Source organism: Artibeus jamaicensis, unplaced genomic scaffold (assembly GCF_021234435.1).
Source record: "Artibeus jamaicensis isolate MK-2021 breed Jamaican fruit bat unplaced genomic scaffold, CSHL_Jam_final contig_233, whole genome shotgun sequence".
In the NCBI taxonomy this organism is placed as follows: Eukaryota; Metazoa; Chordata; class Mammalia; order Chiroptera; family Phyllostomidae; genus Artibeus; species Artibeus jamaicensis.
The window spans coordinates 21,875,264-21,895,546 of NW_026521486.1; the positions used below are offsets into that span (position 1 = coordinate 21,875,264).

At 50.2% G+C, this 20,283-nt stretch overlaps 1 protein-coding gene across 6 annotated transcripts in view; it reads left to right on the forward strand.

Moving 5' to 3' along the window:
* Positions 1 to 10,327, forward strand: part of CLSTN3 (calsyntenin 3) — a 30,511-nt gene extending 20,184 nt beyond the window's left edge. For all 6 annotated transcript variants that reach the window (XM_037167774.2, XM_037167775.2, XM_037167777.2 and 3 more), the window contains 6 exons: positions 1,315 to 1,541; positions 1,835 to 2,005; positions 2,811 to 2,956; positions 3,178 to 3,313; positions 9,064 to 9,266; positions 9,507 to 10,327. In XM_037167774.2, the coding sequence (XP_037023669.1) occupies positions 1,315 to 1,541; positions 1,835 to 2,005; positions 2,811 to 2,956; positions 3,178 to 3,313; positions 9,064 to 9,266; positions 9,507 to 9,647 (1,024 nt within the window). In that variant the 3' untranslated portion in view covers positions 9,648 to 10,327. The remainder of the gene's footprint in view (positions 1 to 1,314; positions 1,542 to 1,834; positions 2,006 to 2,810; positions 2,957 to 3,177; positions 3,314 to 9,063; positions 9,267 to 9,506) is intronic.
* Positions 10,328 to 20,283: the final 9,956 nt, after the last annotated feature.

Below are 20,283 nucleotides of genomic sequence, written 5' to 3' on the forward strand. Positions count from 1 at the left end.
GGGGTTGGGGCCAGCCTCCTGTTCCCCTATGTACCCCTTTGGATTGCTCATCAAAGTGGGGATGTCTGTCGGAGACTGTGCTGCCAGGGTCAGGTGGGGCTGTTTTCCAAGAGGCTTTGATCTGGGCCCACTCCTTGGGGTGCAGCTCCGTAAGCTGTGGGCCTCGGTCACTTCAGGGGCTCTGAGTTTATCTTGTCTGCTGAGGCTAACCCTTCTCTCTTTAGGCTCCAGCAGTCAGGCCTGGCATAGTGAGGTGCACCAGTAATGGTCCTCTCAGCAAAATCAGTGCAGTTAGTACAAGCATGTGGACCATAGTCCAGCCCCTGAATTAGCAGCTCCCTTCTGAAGACTGCCTGTTCAAGGGGACACTTCTTCATAAATAAATTTGGTTGGTGCAAACCCACATGGTGGCTGTGGCTTAGTGGAAAGGTCATGGACTCGGAATGAGAAGAATGGGTTTAAGCTTTGACTAGGACACATATTTCCTATGAGGCCATGATGCTTGACCTAAAAGCTTTGCTTTCTTATCCCTACTCTACGGCATTGAAATAAAGTTAAGTGAAGTAATATGAGTAAAATGCTTCATAAACCAGCATGTGAGAATTATTATTGGTGAACATAGGATGGGGTTAAAGGGGATCCTGGAAGTGTGTTCCTGAGCTGCTGTGCTGTTGGTTGGTTCAGCCTGGTTGAGTTTTTTGGGGAGAGTTTGTATCAGCACCAAGATCAGTGAGGCTTCCTGGGAAGGTGGATACAGGTTCAAGATAGTGAGATTAGTTTGCCTACCAAAGTGTGTTATGCTGGTGTTAAAAGGGAGTGAATGGAAGGTTTACCAAGGAAGAGGACATCTTTTGATAGGTCCCCACCCCCTTTTTGTTGTTGAGTATTTTGGTGTGTACCTATCTGCGAGATACTGTACTATGGAATAGATACACTTAGAAAACCCTCCTGGATAAAGAATTGTGTATGTATGTGTGTTTTTTAAGCTCAGTTTGTAAAAGCCAGTTTGATAGATGTTCCATAATCTTGGGGTGCAGCACTGGTGATGTGGTCATCCCCTTGGGTCAGGTTTGCCTTCTGTCCATGATCTTTCGTGCAGTAGTGTCCTCCCAGGAGATGGAATCTCCCCCTTCAGCTTCGCTCTGGGGTGTGTTGGTGGTGGGGGTGCAGGGCCGTTACCCCCCTTTTGCTCCCTCCCCCTCCCTGCACAGATGCTCTGTGTAGAGGTGGAGACCCAGAGGGATGAAGCAGAACGTAGATTATAAGGGAGGGCATCTGGGGGTCACAAGCTGCCTCTCCCCATTTCTCCTGCAGGTGCTTCAGTGAAGAATCCTGCGTCTCCATCCCCGAAGTGGAGGGCTACGTGGTGGTCCTCCAGCCCGATGCCCCCCAGATCCTGTTGAGTGGCACTGCTCACTTTGCCCGTCCAGCCACGGACTTTGAGGGAACCGAGGGGGTCGCTTTGTTCCCAGATCTTCAGATCACCTGCTCCATTTCTCACCAGGTGGAGGCCAAAAAGGATGAGAGTTGGCAGGGCACAGGTAAGGATGACCCTGGGGAGTGATGGCACCCAGAGAAGGGGGTCCCTGTGCAGGACCAGAGTGAGGGAGAGGAGTCTGGGGCTGGCTGTGAGGGGGCAACTCCATCTTGCATTTGCTTGTCCAGAACCACTCACTATTAGGCAGAAGAGCCAGGAGGTGTACAGAAACTGTTGGGGAATGGTGTTCTTGACAATGATGCTGACTGCTCTCAGGAATGACCCTGCAAGGGGAGGAAGAGTGGCCATGAGGTGGGCCTCCAGCTCTGACCCAGATCCTGACTCTCTCCAACCCAGTGACAGACACACGCATGTCAGACGAGATCGTGCACAACCTGGATGGCTGCGAGATTTCCCTGGTGGGGGATGACATGGACCCGGAGCGGGAAAGCCTGCTCTTGGACATGGCGTCCTTGCAGCAGCGAGGGCTGGAGCTCACCAACACGTCTGCCTACCTCACCATTGCTGGTCAGTGGGGCCTGAGAGCCTGCCACTTTTTTCTGTGTGCTTCTCCCCATCATTAAGTACTGGGAGATCCAGAGGGTCCCCCTTCCAGACCCAGGAACGTGGCCATGTGACACTTTGTACTTTCCCAGCCTGGAAGATCCTTTGGCTTCCAGATTGCCCCTAGAGGAGATGTGCCGGGGGTTAGTCTCCAAATGGTCCTTTCTCCCCGCTTCTCCCTGCAGCCTGGCTCACCTCCACTGCTGTGGCTGAGCCTTCTCTGACTAGCTTCCTAATCCTCTAACCAGCCATCCTGTCCATCTTCCATCTCACCGGTCTCACATACACAGGATAGCTTTCCATTAAGAGGTCGTCTCACTAGTGGTAGTGCTTTGAGAACTTCCAAAGGAAGCCTGCTTCTCTCCAAAGGACCCTCCATAAAGGAGGATGAGAGCCCATGGGCCCAACCGTTCCCTCCTATTTCCATTCCTTTCAAGAGCCTCCCTCGGGACTTCCGTATTTCCTCCTCTCTCTGTTGCTCCGCTGCTTGCCAACTCCCTCACGTGGGCAGAGTCTCCTGATTTCCTTCTCCCCAGCCTTAATCAGAAGCCCCAGAGCTGTTAGAGAAGGGCAGAGCAGGAGGCGAAGCCTGTCCCAGTCAGTCGAGCCAGGTCGGGGGTGGAAGGGAGCACCTCTTCCTCTGAGAGCTTGGGTGCCACCCCTGTTGAAGGGCGGGTCTAACCCCTTCCAGGCTGGCGGGAGTCAGAGAGAGCTTGCTGCCCCGGGCCTCTCGCTGGCTCCTGCACTGAGCTGCTTCCTCCCCTTCCAGGAGTGGAGAGCATCACTGTGTATGAAGAGATCCTGAGGCAAGCTCACTACCGGCTGCGCCCTGGAGCTGCCCTCTACGCCAGGAAGTTTCGGCTTTCCTGCTCAGAAATGAATGGTCGTTACTCCAGCAATGAGTTCATTGTGGAGGTACTCAGAGAGTTTCTTTCCTTCCACGGCTACCGGCCTCTGTCGAGGAGCCGGGGTGGAGTGGACTGAAACCCACGGGTGGTGGGAATGGAAGTTGTAGCAGGGAGGTTGCCTGGACATGGCGGTGGGTGGGAAGCAGCAGCTGTGGGGCAGGGGCTGTGAGATGGTTTGAGGAGGTGGAGCTGGGGAGGATTGTGTGCCCACCGAGCCCTCCTCTCCAGGTCAATGTCCTGCACAGCATGAACCGCGTTGCCCACCCTAGCCACGTGCTCAGCTCCCAGCAGTTCCTGCACCGTGGTCACCAGCCACCTCCTGAGATGGCTGGACACAGCTTGGCCAGCTCCCACCGAAACTCCAGTACGTAAGGCTGTGTGGGGTGGCTGGGCGGCAGGTGCTGGGCGGCACAGGCACCCTCCCCCTCTGCCCTCGGGTGGGTTTTGTTCCCCTGTGACACCTGATGGCTGCGTTCCAGTCCCTCTATCCCCCGGATCACTAACTCTCCCCGTGAAGGACACGAGCCTTGCATCGCTGCAGGGGCACCGGGCTCGGGATCAGGAAGGCAGTGGGGGTGTAGACCAAACCTCTGTTGTCCCTGCGGCTCTCCCACAACGATATCAAATTAGCCCTGGACCTTCCCAAGTGTTCATTAAGCACCTATTATGTATTAGCACTGCCCTGAAGTACTATTAGGAATATAAAAGAATTTTAGGATAGATATAGTCCTTATCTTCAAGGGGAAAGTCAGTGCTGTTACACATGTAATTGTGTGCTATTTACAAAGTCATAAGACTATTTCTAAAACAAAATATGCAAATATGCAAATATCCAGATGGAATGCTGCCCTTCAAAGTGATCTCATTCCCTGGCCACGGTTTTTCATCGGGGAGGCAGTATTTTAATTCCCAATTTAAGAGTTGCTTAACTGTAGAAAAGCTAGAAATTACAAGTATAAAGAAGAAAAAACAGCCGTAACTCTATCACAGAGAGAAAACCATTTTTAATATGGTGTATGACGTGACAGCTCTTTTACTATATCTACTTTTTTCTTTTTTACAAAGTTGGGGTCCAGTTACTTTGTAACCTGGGTTTTATATCAAATATTATAAAATTAGTCATCTCCCACATTATTAAAAACTGCAAAATCAAAATCATTCTGATGTTGCTAAAAATGACTTTTAGAATCCCTTTTCAGAGTGCTTTCACAGCCAGTTTATGAACTGCATTTATTTTATTTTAATGTTTTGGACACACCTTCCTTTGGGCCCAGTTCAGTACCCTCCGCGTCAGCACCCACTTTTGTCAGAGTTGGAGCTGGGCGCCATTCTACATTTTTAAACATTAAACCCACTCTCAAAGGGCACAGATTTGTCACTTTTGAAAAAAGTCAAAAGGTGTATCACAGGCCCTGAAGGCAGTTCCCTAAGGAATTCCACGGGTGCGCTCTCTTGGAGAAGCACTCGGTCCCAGGACACTGCCCCGAAAGTGCGGGGCTCATGTCGACAAGGAATGATAAGAACAGCGAACACATCAACGTGCGCCAGGCGCCATGCTCACAGGCTTCTACACGTGTAAGCTCATTTAGTCATTACAGACAACAAACAGAATTCTAGGTGCTAGAATTTCCCTTTAAAGGCAGGGAAAGGGGAGCCCAGAGAGGTTCAGCACTTGCCTGATCTGAGACTCCACAGCTAGAAAGTGCCAGAGCCAGGATTCAAATCCAGACAGCAGAATTCCAGAGACCATGCACTAGCCATTGCTCCAAATACCCTCTCCGCTTATGTTTAATGCTGTAAGAAGCTGCTGTTAGCCTCACTGCTTTGTAGTTGCACCCAGTTGGGGGGAGTTCTGGGGGCCTCCCAGGGCCTTGCTCGGTCTGGCTTCCTCTCTTTGGGCAGTGGCCACTACCACACTATTCTTTGGGTTTCCTTTTCCCTGGGACTGGCTCTCTTCTTTCTTTGGCAGAAGCCTTTTTGTGTTTTATTGTGACTCACTGTGGCAGAGCAGATGGATATAGGTAGGGGTGAGGAGGGAGTACAAGGCATAACCAAGTTACAAAGGTTTCAAGAAGCTTTACCGGATCTTTAGTTGGCAGAGACATGTAAGCAAACTGAACCTGTTTTTGTTAAATAGACTCTCAGAGCCAACCTCTTTTTTTCTCACGATTCCTTAGCTCTTTCTCCAGTTCTTTCCTGCCCACTCAACCTTCTCTGGGTTGGATACTAGGTCCTGCCACCCAGGTTAGGCTCAAGGTTAGCTGCCGGCTGGCACTGTTGCTGGGCGCGTTGAGATTTTCAGTCTTTGTTTTCCCTCGTGTGAGGTCCCAGGGGAGGGAGTCCCCATTCTAACTGCCCCAGAACTTCCTCCCCTCACCCTTATCTGCCCAGCTGCCACGCGGTGCTCCAGAGTATGTAGACATCGCCCTCATTTCACCTCATCCACTGTTCTGAGCTGCTGTCCAGGCCAACCAGGCTTGCTCTGAGATCCCAGTTGAGAGCGGTCGCCTGCCTTTTTGTTTTCCCTTATTTTGGCCTGAGTATTGTGCAGAGTTCATAGTTCACCCGGGCCGTTGGTGATTGGCATCTCCTGGGCTTATCAGGACATCCGCTTCATAAAACCTGACCTATCTGCCTCCTCAAAGCAGTCCTTCCCCTACCCCTCCAAAACCCAAGGGTGGTGTATGGGATTATGCCTTTGCAATTTCAAATTCCTTTAGCCACCCAGAAGTGGTAAGAGATACTATTTCCTCCAATGGGATGGGAGGTAGATTTCTCTGAAGCTCCTACGTAGATCATAATACAGAAATCGGTGTAAAGTGTGGCAGTCAGGGAATGTTTTGTGGTGCATGTGGAGTGTGAACTTGGACCATGAAGGATAGAAGGGACTTTGTGTGGCCATGAGAGAGAATGCAACTTTGAAAATTGGGGGTGGGTGGGTGGTTTAGGGTAATATGGTAAGGGAGAATGAGGTTGTCTGAGAAGGGTGAGGCAAAACGAGGAAGACCGTGTTTATCTGATCACCCAGAGTTTTGACACACAGTGGAATTGCCTGGGGAGCTGCAGAAAGGTTTGGTGCCGAGGTCACACTTGCACCAGTAGCATCAGCGGGTCGGTGGGTGGGAGCCAGGCATCGCGGTTTTCAGAGATCCTTCGGTGGTTCCCGTGCGCAGCACAGTTTCGGAACCATTTCTCTACTTCGTTTCCTACAAGCCTTTGCAGAAAGACCTCCAGTGTAATAAGATAAAGGCAGGAAATGAATTAGGAAGTGCAGAGGAAAGGACAAGATGAAAGAAAAGTAAGATGGAGCCAGTTTGTAAACTGCATTTACCGAGAGGCTGTGCAGTTGCTGGAGTGGATCAGAATTTTGACTCTGAGCTTCCTTGTAGCTGAAGCAAAAGGGAACCTGAGCAGTTATGAAGGTCATTTGATAGGAGTCCAGCAGGATTTCAGGAGAAGCCTGGGACCGAGGGCAGGAAGACTGTCCCGCGGGACTTCACACAGCACCACGCAGGGCTGTGGACAGGGCTCTCTGTGGTGTACTCAACGTCAGCTGAAACCAGGAGTTTGCACGGGCTGTTTGCTAAAACACCTCTTCATGCTGATGGTGGGGGTTGTTCACTGTCAGAAGTAGCTGCTCAGATCTAATGCAGCAAGAAATGCTGATTTTAGTTTTCAAACTCTTGATTTTTGTTTGTAGCCAATTTAAAAATCCTCCCATCTCTCTGGCTCTCTGGTTCATTTAAAACTAATTAACCGTGCTCGTTAGCCCAGGTAGTGTGTCTACATTTTGTCTTTCCTGTGGATCTTTCTTTTTTTAAAAAAGATTTTATTTATTTATTTTTAGACAGAAGGGAAGGTAGGGAGACTAAAGGGAGAGAAAATTCAATGTGTGGTTGCCTCTCGTGCACCCCCTGCTGGAGTTTCTGGTTTGCAACCCAGGCATGTGTCCTGACTGATTCTAACCAGTGACCCCTTGGTTTGCAGGCTGGCACTCAATCCACTGAGCCACACCAGCCAGGGCCTTTCTTTCTTTCTTTTCCTTTCTTCATCCCTCCATCCCTTCCTTTTTGACATCTTTTAGTCCTGGCAATCAACTTGTAATATTCCTTCTCCAAGCCAGGGGCTCAGAGGGACAAATGCATTTCGTTAAGGCACAAACCAGAAACTTTGACTTAACATTGTGCCCTAGAACAAGCTCACCTGCTATGGCCTCCACTCTGAGGGAAGGTCTCCACTCCTAGAGCCTGGCCTCAGCTACAGGGGTCTTCTGCTGGTAGGGTCACTCCCCCACCCCACCCCAATCTTACTCTCTGACTTGGAGACTTGGGAGGTTCTATTTTCTGCAGCTGGGCGGAAAGGTCATCTCTGTCTCCTTCTTCCTTTGTCCCCTATCCCCAGGCAGTTGAGAAATGTTGATCCAGCCGGGCCCAACACTGCCCTGCTGGGCCGTCAGCTCTAGCTGGAGAGTGGCCCCAAGTGGGCTATGGGTCAGGTCAGGACGGGAACCGACTTGGCAGAGAGACATCGAGGCGGCCTCAGGGAGGTGTGAGGCTAGTGCGCCTGCTCAGGCAGGGCGTTCTGCACACACACCTGGTTGGCTCTGGAGTGTGTGGCAGCGTGCGTGTGGCGGCTGCCAGCAGGAGGGGACTGCAGCAGGGTGCCTGGGGCTTCTGTGCTGCGTGCTTCTCGGTGCTCTGCTCTGTCTCTTGGCATGTGAGTCTTAGAGGGTATGGGTACATTCAGGACAGGGAGGTATTATCTATAACTTGGAACATAATGTGTGTGTGTGATGCACACATGTAATAGTCCCCCAGCAACGGACCTGCCCAGAGCCTGGGCATCACGGAACCTCCGTGGTTGGGGAGCGGCTTTGGGCCATGTGGGGTGTAGTGGCCCAGCTGCCTGTGAGGGCTCTGGGCCTGGGCATGCGTGTGTGGGGTATCTACCTGCACCTGCTGTCCCTGGGGCTGCGGGCTCTCCTGCTTTGCCTCCTTCTGCTTCTTCGAGGGCTGTTTCTGTGTGTGCAGGAGGGGGGCAGAGCCGTGCTCACGGCTGCTCGCTCTGTGGCCCTCGCAGCCCTTACTGGTGGTGTTTACCTCTTCCTTCAGGGGGTTGCCTGGCTTTCCCAGCTGGCAGGGAGCTGGGTGACACTGCACCTATGGCTCATCTCTGCCTTATTGGAGGTCCTCAGGCGTAGCCCATTGATCTTGCTATGGGAGCAGGCTGCCAGGTGGCTGGTGCAGGCAGCTGTGTGGGCCAGCAGAGTCCTGGCTCGGGCGCAGTGTGTGGTGACCTTTGGCCAGCTGTGTGCCCAAACGTTCTTCCTGGGCTTGTACCTGTGCATGCACATCTGCTTCTCTGCCATCAGCTCGAGGGTCCGTGTGAGAGTCCGCTTGCCCTTCTGTGTGTCACTGCCCTTCAGCGCCCATGCCCCACTGAGCCTGGGCCTCAAAGTGAGGCATGACAGGGCCATAGGGAAGGGGGAGATGCCTCTTCCTTCTATGCCTCAGCGGGAAGAGCAGAAGCCCCAGAGGTCCAGGAGCCCCAAGTCCGTAAGGAGGAGGGAAGTGGCACCAAGCAGGAGTGAGCTCAGTCCCGGTGGGTAAGGGGAGGGGCTGTTCCTTGTCCCTTCAACCTGTCCCCCACCTTAGACATTCTCTCCTCCCACACTATTCAGCCCATGTAGTTGTCTCTCTCTTCACCCCACTGGGCACCAGGCACCTCATTCCCAGTTCACAGGGCTCCTAAAGGATGACCTGGGCAAACCGTGCTCTCTGCCTGCCGAGAATAGGAGTGCTCCTGACAGCGTGGGGCTGGGAGCCTTTTTCCTCCCCTGCCCTTGCCCCGTTTTTGCACAGTGTCCTCTGTCTGTCTCTCTGTTCCTTTGGTGCTAGCGCAGTGAGGCTACTGCCCCCTTCTCTCCTGGTCTGGTTCTTCCGGCCTCTATTCTTCCAGCTTCTACAGAATAGTCCGCTCTTCTGGGCCATCATAGACGCTATCTTGTCTTACTCAAGAGACACCCTCTGCCCAGGGCCCTTCTTCCTGCTCTCTGTGCCGAGTCCCCCTAGACGGGCCTGGTCACGGTCTGCTCACTGCGTGCTCTCCCCTCAGTGGTCCCCAGTGCAGCGACCCTCATCATCGTCGTGTGTGTGGGCTTCCTGGTGCTCATGGTCATCCTGGGCCTGGTGAGAATCCACTCCCTTCACCGCCGTGTCTCAGGGGCCAGTGGGCCCCCGGGGGCCTCCAGTGACCCCAAGGACCCGGACCTCTTCTGGGATGACTCTGCTCTCACCATTATTGTGAACCCCATGGAGGTGAGTGGCCCTGGCAAGTGGGGAGGTCTAAAGGGTCAAGATTCAGCTGGAACATACACAGCAAAGACCCTGAAGGGATGGCCAAGCCCTGGGAAAAACGCTCTGGGCAGAGCTCGTGAGCAGGAAGGAGAAAGGTCTGGATGGGGGAAGAGAAGACTGAGGGAGTATGGCCCCAGAGGAGAGGCCCTGGGGTGTGCGCGGCTGCTGAGCCCCTCTCCTCTCCACTTGTGCCTCCTCCAGTCCTACCAGAATCGGCAAGCCTGTGTGGCAGGGCCGGCAGGTGGCCAGCAGGAAGACGAGGACAGCAGTGACTCAGAGGCAGCTGACTCGCCCAGCAGCGATGAGAGACGCATCATCGAGACCCCCCCACACCGCTACTAAGGCCCGTACCCCTCCCCAAACGGGGAAAGAATTCTGCCCTGGGGAGACAGAGACGCCCCCAGGAGAGAGAGAAGGACATTCTGAGAGAAGAGAGACCAAGAGGGAGAGAGCTCGAGTCATTCTTTAATCTCAAAACCCTGTAGGTCCCACTGGAGTCTGCCCACCCAGTCCCCACCCACCTCGCTCTCTCTCAGGCCTCTGGGCTCTCATTGCTCCAGTGTGGAAGGTGTTGGCTGCCTTTCCTGCCCCCCCAGAGCAGCCCTCTCCTGGCTCACCCATGTCTCTGTCCCTCCCCCTACCAGCCAGGCTCTATATTGATTGGGGGGTGGGTGGCGTCAGTACCAAGGGCAGTGGCCGAGGGTGCGATTGAAGGAACCCTCTGCCCTTCCCTACTCTCCTCTCCACGAGGCCTTCCTCCCTCAGCCCCCTCCACGGCGGGGCCTTCCTGCTTCTCTTCTGATCTCCCACGTCTCCATCTCGCTCTGGGGACCCCGGCTTCTTCACCGTGCCCGCTTTCCTTCCTTTGTTGTCCCCTTTCCCCTCCTGTCCTTGCCTGCGGTCCCACAGCCCCTGCCCCTTCCTACATGACCTGGTCATGGTTAGGGTGTGGGATGGGAGCGGGAGTAGGGGCCCCGGTGTACTATATATAATGTATATTTTTTCATGTTGTCGTGAGCACAGCCTTGTGTTCCATGTGCAGCCTTGTGTGTGCGTGTGGCATCGTCATGTCCTGGGGTGGGGGTAAGGGATTGGTGTGGTGAGGGAGGGGACACACCTGAGGGTTTTCAAATAAAACAACCAGAAAAAAAGCTCCATGAGCTGCCTTCTGCCTGCAGATCCCGTGTGGGCACTGTGTGGGATGTGGGCCCTTGGGTCTCGGCCTGTTTGGGTCTCTGAATGGGGTTGAGGCGAGGCGGGCAGGGCTGGCTGCCTTGGGTGCCAGCACAGGGTGCCAGGCCACAGGGAAGTCAGTCGGGGTCGGACTGCTCTCATGCCACCTTCCCCCAGCACTCCCTGGAAAAATGGAGGCAATTCAGGGGAGGCTGCCGAGGCCTGGGCTCTGTGGGGTCACTGTCAGTCCTTCCCCATCTCTTGGAATTCCAACTGGAGCACGTGGGCTCCTAGCCCGGGAGTCCGGGAGGTAAGGGCAGGCGGCCCTGCTGCTTGTAACAAGAGAGGATGGGCCCTGAGACGCGTTCCCTAGGTAGTAAGGAGCAGGGACCAGATGTGGTTGTTTTAGAAGAGGGAACTGTAGTGGGAGCACCCTCCCTGTGCTGTCCCTGCCCTAGGAAATACCGGGGGTCCGAGTCTTCATTCCCTTCTGCAGGATGAGAGGTTGCGAGGATCAGTAATGTTCTCTGGGGGTCCTGTTAGCCAAGGTGGGATGGAGGTGGTGCTCATGGGCCCATCCTGTGCCCCACCCAGTGCCCAGTCTTACTTCTGCTGGGCGCCCCATCCTTACCCATGGCTTCAAATACCCGCTGTGCGTGGATGCCCCCACCTATGTTTCTACCGCCCAGCCCTCTTTCCTGGCCCCTACTTACAACTACCTACTGGTGTGTCTACTCAGGTACCTTGTGCCTCAAACTTAAACTTGGCCCAAATTCTGCTCTGTTCTTGCTTACCGCTCCCTATTGCCTTTTGCCCAGTTACCTAAGCCAGAAACCCGGGCATCAGCCTAGATTTCTCCCTGTCTCTTAATCTCATGTCCAAGTGGTGATGAAACCCTGTCATTTTTACCTCTTAAAATATCTCAGTATGTCTTTTTCTTTCTCTTTTCCCTACTGCGGCTGTTCTCTTGACTCAGCACCTTTTCAGTATAAGCCCGGTCTGTTGCTGGGGCCTCCTACTTGCCTCCTGCCTGTTCTCCTTTCCTCTGGTGTCTTATTCCACCCCAGCCTGACTCTGGGTCTGAGTGACCCTTCTGAAGTGCAGCTCTGGTTGTACCACTCACCTCTCAGAGCCTTCCCTGTCTCTCTGTCATTGCCGGGGTCAAGTTCTGACACCCTGGGAGCCCCCCTTAACCCAGGTGAGGCAGGCCTGGCCTCTCTCCCTGACCCCTCTCCACCACCACCCCTGCACACTGGGGCTCTGGCCACACAAACCACTAGTGCTTCTCCAAATTCACCCTGCTCTTTCTTGCCTCTGCACCTTTGCACATACTGTTCCCTCTGTCCACCCTGTTCTTCCTTTCCCCTTTGTGTGCATATGTTCTACTTCAATATTCTACTTCTCTACCCTGCTTTGTGTGCAACCTTCTACTTATTATTGCATGCCTAGTTCCAATGTTGCCTCTTCCAGGAAGTCTTCTGTGCTCTGGCCGCTCTTGTGTATGCCTCCATCACAGCACTTCCTACTATACTGTGATGCATGTCTGTCTCTGTCACCAGATTTACTGTATCTTCAGCAAGTTGTATAGGGTCTGACACATGGTAGGGGCTCTGTAAATGATGAATGGCTCAGGTGGCTCTCACACTGAGAGACTTACTGTAGAAGGGGCGAGGGGAGCTGCTCTGGTGGCCCTCTGGCCTGGGAGGTCAGTGCATAGAGGACAGAGGTGGCCAAGCCGATGCCCTGCGGCAGCCTATGGTGGGGCTGCCTGGATGACAAGCTGTTGTTTCTATGTCTGTGGCAATACCACGTGGACGGCGGCTCTGCCTGTTCAGCTTGAGTCCCTCAGAGGCTCAGGCGATGGCTCAATAGGTAGAGAGGTAGGAGAGAGAGTTTGAGGTCTTGAATTTCAGTATGTTCACCCCATCTTCTTTCCTTTTGCCATCCCTCCTCATCCACACCCACCCTGGTCTCAGAAATGGCAGCTTCCCCTGTAGAGGAGCTGAAGCCAAGTTCATCCTATTATTTCCATGCATGTCTTTGGAGTCCCCACACTGTGGCTGAGACATAGGTGTTGGGTCCTTATTCACCTCTATCCAGTTCAAGCAACAGCTCTAGGGAGCACGTGGGGGAGAGGAAGAGCTTGCCATGAACTCTGATCCCCACTTGATGTACATACATGTGCAGCATAGAGTGGCAAATGGCAGCGTGGTCTTTCTTAGCATCTGCCCGACATTGACCAGACTCGTGGTCTTTCTGGACCAGGTCTCTGGGATGGGGTTTCTTCTGAAACATACCATTTTACACTAGTTTCTGGGAGACTCCATAGTCACTGGTCGCTGATTATATCTTGCAGGTGTAACCTTTTCTGTCCCTCATGTCGGACACCCCAGACCTCAGCGTGTGTTTACTGCCATCTATGACAGTTAGACACATAGAGGAGTCATGGGCAGGGTGGGGGTGGTGGTATAAGGAGGAGCCAGGAGGGGCCCTGGAGAAGATCTTGAGCTCTTTGTGCCACCAAACCACTGCTCTCGCTTTCTGGCCCACCCCTCACAATCCCTCTCTCTCTTTCTCAAACACCCTCCCCACACACACACAATAGGAATCAGGAGTGAGGCAAGATGCCAGCTCTGATCATGCAGAAAAAGGACAGTAGGTAGGAGTCCAAGTGGGTTTTTATTTTGTTGTTCAAGATCTCCTGGAAGGCTGTTCTGTAATAATCTCCCTCACAGAAGCTGGCAAAATCTCTGGGTGGCAGCCCTTGGGCCGCATTTCCAAGTTACTTATTCCCATTTAATTTGAAATAGCCAACACATCTCCTTTGGCCTGACTCCATTCTTGTCTTCTACACTGGAGGGATGTTTTCCCTGAAGTCCTCTCTACAGTGAAAATTAATTAGCTTCTTGAAAGGTGCACGATGAAGAGCTATGCCCTTGGGGAAAGCCACACTGTAGAGGCAGATACAGTGTCCACGGGTTCAAGAGCAAAATGTGTCCTTCCTGTTACCAGACCAGAGACCTGAACACTCGCCCTTGTGCCTTCCAGTTGCTGGGCACAGACACACACACTGGTTCTGTGTAAATGCAGGAGGGCTCTGCCCACTTCAGGAGTCTCCATTCCATCCTGCAGTCTTTGGGTATATGCGTCAATCAGCAAGAATTCGGAAACCTCCATTTCCCCACTCACCAGCCCCCACTCTGGGGATTTCGTTGGGTAGATAAAGAATGACACTTCTGCTCCCAGTGTTCTAGGAGCTATGGAAGATCTCGTATGCCTGTCAGATTGTAATGTCCTTGTTTGTTCCCCAAAGCGTGTCCCCTAGATCCCCCAGACTTAACATAGCTCAGGGCTCCTCTGGACTGTATGTTGATCTGGTGAGTCCCTCAGAGTCTGGGATGCCTCAGAGGTGTCTGAGGATGAGTTTGTGTCCACTCTGTACCTCTGCACTGCGGGTATGGTTTCCCGAACTCCACCTTCTGGAGCCCTCTCTTCACCCAGCATTCTCTGGCCGAGTCCCTGGCAGGCAGGCACATCTGGCAGACAGAGAGCAGGGGCTGGCACGATTATTTTCACAGCGCTAGCGTCACTGCATCTCCTGTAGCACCATGCTGCCGCTCCCTTAAAATACCCACATCCTAGAGGAAAAGGACAGATGAGGGTTTAAATTTAGCAACAGTGGGTGATGGAGACTCTGGGATGTGATGGAGGTGGTTTGTCGGAGCAGCAGTAGGAGCCCCAAGATGTCTGGGCGAGGATTCTAATCCACAAGGATAAGTGAATGTTTGGCCCAAATATCCAGTCTCAAAGACCTGACCCAAATTTCCCAAGTTCTCACCTCAGGTCAGCAGCCCACTCCCATCTCCACATTCGATGTACCTTTTCCCCCTAAACAGGTACAGTTAGGATTATACTGTGGTTCCTCCATGGGATGCAGTATGACTGGCTCTGGGGAGTGAGTGAGGGTAGAGGGTGTTAGTGGACAAAAGCAATATTTGAGAAGACTTCTAATTTTAACTTAGGCCTGAAGGAAGAGCAGTCTTCCTTCATTCTGTGGTGCTAGAGTGTCAAGTCTGAAAGGCATGAGGCAATGAAGAGAGGGTAATGCATCTTCCAGATGACAACTGGTCAAAGCCCCAGGGTACCAGGTGGACTTAAGCTGCTCATGCTACCTTATCCCCTGACAGTTTAGCAGCCCCCTCACAGATCCCGGGGCCAAGGACCCTCTACCTCAAGCCCCTACTCTTGATGTGCTATCTTGTTGCTTTGAGGAGACCCTACAGCACAGAGGTCCCCCTTGCCAGGTGAAATGGTGGGGAACAAGGTTGACGTGGGCTTTGCTGTCAGCTCTGCCTCTAGTCAGATCCCAGCAGCTTAGTGTTTGTTTTTGGCCTTTAGCTTCTTTAAATTTTGTTTCATCACCTAAAAGGAGAATTGCTTCCTTAAAGGATTGAGTGACACTTAAATAAGAACTTTTTCTGAAATTACTCAGAATCAGCATATTGCACATCAGCTATCATCATCACTAATTACTGGGAGAGAGACAAAACCATCCCTCGCCACAGTAAATGAGGTCTTTAAAAGCACGATGTTCTAGGGATGGCAAGATCCCTGAAGTTCTTTCCATCCAAAGCTCCAGCAGCACAGGGTGGTTGGTGGTTTTGAACACATGCTTTGGAGTAAGACACACCTGGGTTGTTTTAATTCCTTGGCAGCTTACAGAAGCTAATGCCCATAGGAGAGTGACTGTTTTTGTATGTGTCAGGCTGTTTTAAACAGACACAGGGCTATTTTTTTAATACATAGGGGCTTTAGTAATGGGAGCTGCCAGAGTCTTAGCAAACAATAGCTCACAGGCTTTTGGGTGCTGACTTCTGTGGGTGACCTTGAGCCAGATGGGCAAAGGTGACCTGGTACTGCAGTTAGCACAAAAGTAGAGATTAGTTCACCAAACGGGTGGTCTTTTGGTCATATCTCAAAATGGGTAGAATCTTGGCTGTGAAAGCTTTTAAAGTAAGGCATTGGTTTTATGTTAGAAAAATAATATAAATAGAAAAGGGCACTTTAAAATGGAGTTGGAGCTGCCATCCCATGTGACCTCCTGTGCACGTCTTACTTTTCAAAACTTTGGAATGTCAAACAGGGCCAAGTAGCCTTTGGACTGAGGCTAAAGCAACATAGTGACCCAACTAACTGTCAAGAGAATAAGAAAGCAGATATTATGACTACTGGACTGAAAATTAAAAACATATTTGGAATTAGTGTCATGATGTTAAGTTTATCTGCACCAATAGAAATGCCTTTCTTCTAATAATGTCATTGTTCCCCTTCCCTTTCTCAAAAATAGCCCTTGCCTTTGTCTCCCAATTGGAACACGATTTGGGTTTCTGCCCGAAACGGTACTTCCCGGATAGCTCTTCCTTTCTGATCTCAAATACTTATTGCCTCTCACTTTGGCTTTTTATTTTTAGGTCAATAGGTGGATGGAATAACTTTTTGTACTGCTGTGTTTTCCAGCTAAGTTTTCAGACTGAGCCTCAAACCTTACAAGGAGCTAAGCTGCATTTCTGAGCGTGTGTGTGAGCTTTGTGCAGGCCTGAGGGTGCTGTACCTGGTCAGCCCCTCACTGTCCTTGTGAGCTGATCACGGGACTTGGGTACAAGGGACAGAGCAGCCAACATCTCAGATCATCAAGCTTTTCCACAAGTTCCCATGAGTCAACTATAACCATCTCAAGGTGTATCTGGAATTGTAGCCTTTATAATTCTTTGTTTAATTATGTAGTCCTTGGCTATGACTTTGAATTTGGGAGACCTGGACTGTGGCTTTAGCTACCAAGGGTCGTATATTTTTTCCAATGAAGAGCTTGAAAGCAGTGAGGAATCCCTTATTATATAGGGGATTTTCTTGTTAAGAAAAAAATTGAACTTATTGCAAACCCAGAGGCTCAAGAGGGCAATTGGAAAGGCCCATGTCTGAAACATTTTGACTCTTAAGAATCACACTTGCTCGAAGAGTGAACAACTGCTTAAAAACAGCAGCAGCAGCAGCAGCAGCAGCATAGGATTTGGTCTTACTCTTAGAACAGGAGAGGTGGGAACTGGAAGAAAGAATAAAAGGCTGGTTAAGCTGGAAGAAGACATAGATTCATTGGAGGAAAGGTTTATGGTCTTTGAAGACAGGCTAGACACATAGGGAAGGGAAATGAGGTCTCAGAAGCCAGGCAGGTATGAAAGGGAAAAGGAGATTTATGTGGGTCCAATGACTCTTAATTAGAGGGTTAGAAAAAGGACAGCACTGACAGGCTAGAGAATCAGGTTAGACAAGAAACATCCAGAAGTACTGCAGGAACTGCTGGTGGGGGAAGTTTGCCAAGACTGAGATGGGGTGAAGTAGCAGTCCATCTACCTGACGTGAGATAAGGTGGAATGGGAAAGATGCTCTGCACATGTGAAGTATGAACTGGCCCAGCTCAAAGCCCCACCTTGCAGCCAGTAGAGCTAAGTCCAGCAGGAGAACGCTGTGTGTTCACCGTGAGCATTACCTTGGCAGCACAGAGCCCCACAGGCCTGGGCTCTCCTGTTCTGTTCTTCAACCTGACCACTAACTGTATTACAGCAGTGATTTTTTTTGACCTAATAACACCAGTCTTCCTGAGATGGCCACACTGCTCTCCTGAGGAGGAATAAAATTTAGCATAGAGACAGTGAAGTAAATCATAATATTTTGATATTAAGTGTAAGAATCTATGTGAATTTAAGTTAAATTGAGCTTTGTATTTTCAACTTGAAATATCTTGATGTTACAGTTATGATTTTTAGTTGAAAGGTATAAGACTGCTCAAGCTTATGAACATTTTTAGAACATTTAAGACAAATAGAACATCTGAACATGGTAAATGAAGTAATTAGATTTATAAGAGTTGCTTATACTATAAGAAAGATTTTGTATGTGAGGATATTAAGTTCACCTTGTCAGGCAATTAAAGCGCATGAGGAAAAACAAATCAAATATATTAAGCATACAAATATGATCTAAAACAGTTATGGAAATTTCACTAAGTCTGTAGATGAGACTGATTGTTAAGAAAATTTAAATGTTTGAGTTGAACATCAAAGAACAAGTGCAAGTAATTTTTAAAAAATAGTACATTTATAAATAGAATTGTAGAATTTGTAGGTTGAATTTAAAGCAAAAGCAAAACCAGATTTTATACTTGTAAGCTAGTAAATTAAACACTAATTTTAAACCCAGGTAACTGGAAATAGTCTTTTCCACGCAATGGAAAACACTCACAGTGATGGGTGTTTGTGGAGCTGGTAGCAGTTGTTGGATCAGAAGGAGTGGTGAGTTCTAAAGACGTCTGGGAGGGAGGAGGCACGGCCCAGGGGAGAAAGGAGATACTATAAGGAAGCTCTGGGCCAAGACACACCTGAGAGGTGGCCCCTCAAAACTGCAGTAGAGGCCATGGCAGAACAACTGATGATTGAAAGATTGAAGATTGGCAGACTGAAACAGCTATATAAACCTCTTGATTGGAAATCCTTTCGGAGTTTAATTTCAAAGTTGCTGGCATAACCTGACACTGGTGACTATGGGGTGGACTGTTATAGAGATCACCAGCTTCTCACCAAACTTTGGTCCCGTTCATCATGGGTCTAAAGCTAAATTACATTTCCCAGCCTTCTCTGCTATTAAGACGGCCACATGACTGAACATTAGCCAGTGGAACATGAGGGTTACACCACATCAAACCTCTTGATTGGAGAATCCATTCTCTCAAAGGAGTTTATTTTCATAGTCACAGGCATAGCCAGAAGCTGAAACCAATGTGTCCTTTATTACTCTTTTTTCTCTAGTTACTTCTAAGTCTCCACTATAGGCTTTGGCTACACAGTTACACAACTCTTATCTGCAGGTCTGAAATCCATGAAGAAGGAAAAATGATTGTTTTCATTTAATAAAAATTTATTACTTTTATGAACAGAATTTAAAGTTGAACCAGGATTAACAAAATCTAGGATTTTAAATATAGAACTTCAATAAACTAAATATTAAATACTTGAGTGATTCAATTTTTTTCTTAGTACTAGAGTCCATCTTGGACTTGTGGGCCAGGTTTATGCGAAGAATTCTATGGTTAAGAGACTAAAGTTCCCCACGGTTTATAAGCAAAGCTTCTCTAAGACTGGAAGGCAGTAGTGTATAATTGGTAGGTATTTGGAGTTATGTCTGAATTAAATTTTGACTTCCTATCTGTGTGCTTTTTGGATGTCTTGTCTGTAAAGTAGGGTTAGTAATACCAGTTTCATGGGGGTATTAGGAATATTACAAGCACTAGTGCAAACGAATTGTTCATTGCAGTGCCTGAATTTTAGTAAGCACTCAGTAAACATCAGTTATTATCATCCTCCCAAAGAGCTGGCACATAGTGAGTATTGCTAATCAGTTACTAATCTAGCAGAGCAGAAGGTTATGTGTGTTGTTTGAGTGGTACTGGAAAGTCCTCTCTAGTTGCCTTGATTTTTTGAAATTCTACCATATCACATGCTTTCAGTTAAACATTGTTTGCGCCAGGGATCCTCTTTTTAAAGACGTGCACTTCCCAGAGGGCATCCCTTCTTCCTTGGCATGGTTTAAGTTGTTAGGTACTAGGTATTTGCTTCACAATGGTAGCTTCAGAACATGCAAGGATTTTTTTGTACCAGGAGAAAAAGGGTATTGTTAGGACCTTTGAAAGATGGTAAAAAGGTAAGAAAATTTGCAGTCTTCAAGCCTGCCCTGTCATCCTGTTCCCCCAATGTTATCAGTGCAGTTTCTCTACCTTTCCAGAAGTAAGTTTACAGAGCTTTGCCCCTCAGGTCTCTTCCAGCCTGCACCGTTGAAATCTGCAGGATAGCCTGATAACAAGCTTGGCCCAGAGCGCCACCTGCTGTCTATCTGTCTCCTCTCCTGCACCCTGGGCTGGATGGGACTTTTTGTCCTTTTGGCACTAACCCACTTTTGCTCATCTACCAGCAACCCCGAGCACTTCCTGCTCTTCTTCAAGACATCAGGACGTCGCTGGTCTAGTAGTCAAGTGAGACTTCAGGGTTTCCCAGTGACCTTCAAGTTTGACACCAGAGCCAATCCTATGGCAGATGGTGGGGCCTGAGGCTTAATCCGTGATTAAAAATCATTTCTTGCATCATGTCTGTGCTTTCCCAGTTTGGAGCAGTGGGAATAAGGCCACCATGGTGACCTTGACCAGTGGTGAGGGAGGAAGGAGCGAAGAGGAGTGACTCACTGCACCTTTCCTGTAGCTTACCAGCTTGAGATCTCAGGATGCGTTGGACCCTATTTTAGTCTCCGGGGTTTGTCATCATCCAGTGCTATATTCCCCTCTACGCAAAGACTGCAGATGGATTGGGGGCGGGCCTCTGTCTCCACGGAGACAGTGACGTTTCCGCTAGGGGCAACTAGCAGGGGGGCAGGCCTAGAAGGTTGAGGAAGGCCCCGGATTGGACCCTCGCAACTCCAGCGTTACAAAATGTGACTTCAGGGGAGAGCTAGAATGAACTGAGCCCAGGATCCCGCGCCCTCGGCTTTCACCAAAACTCAGGAAGCCCTTCCTAGCCCCATTCTTCTTTCAGCTTCCCTTCAAAAAAGTCCCGCAGTCCGTGATCCTCGTAAGGCCTCCCAGAGCAGTCTAAGACTTCCCCTTTAAAGCCTCTTCCCCTTTAAGACTCACAGCTCCTCCCGTCACTTTGCGGCGCCGTCTTAAGGCCCCGCCCATTAAAAACAGCATTTGCGAGGCAGCGACGGC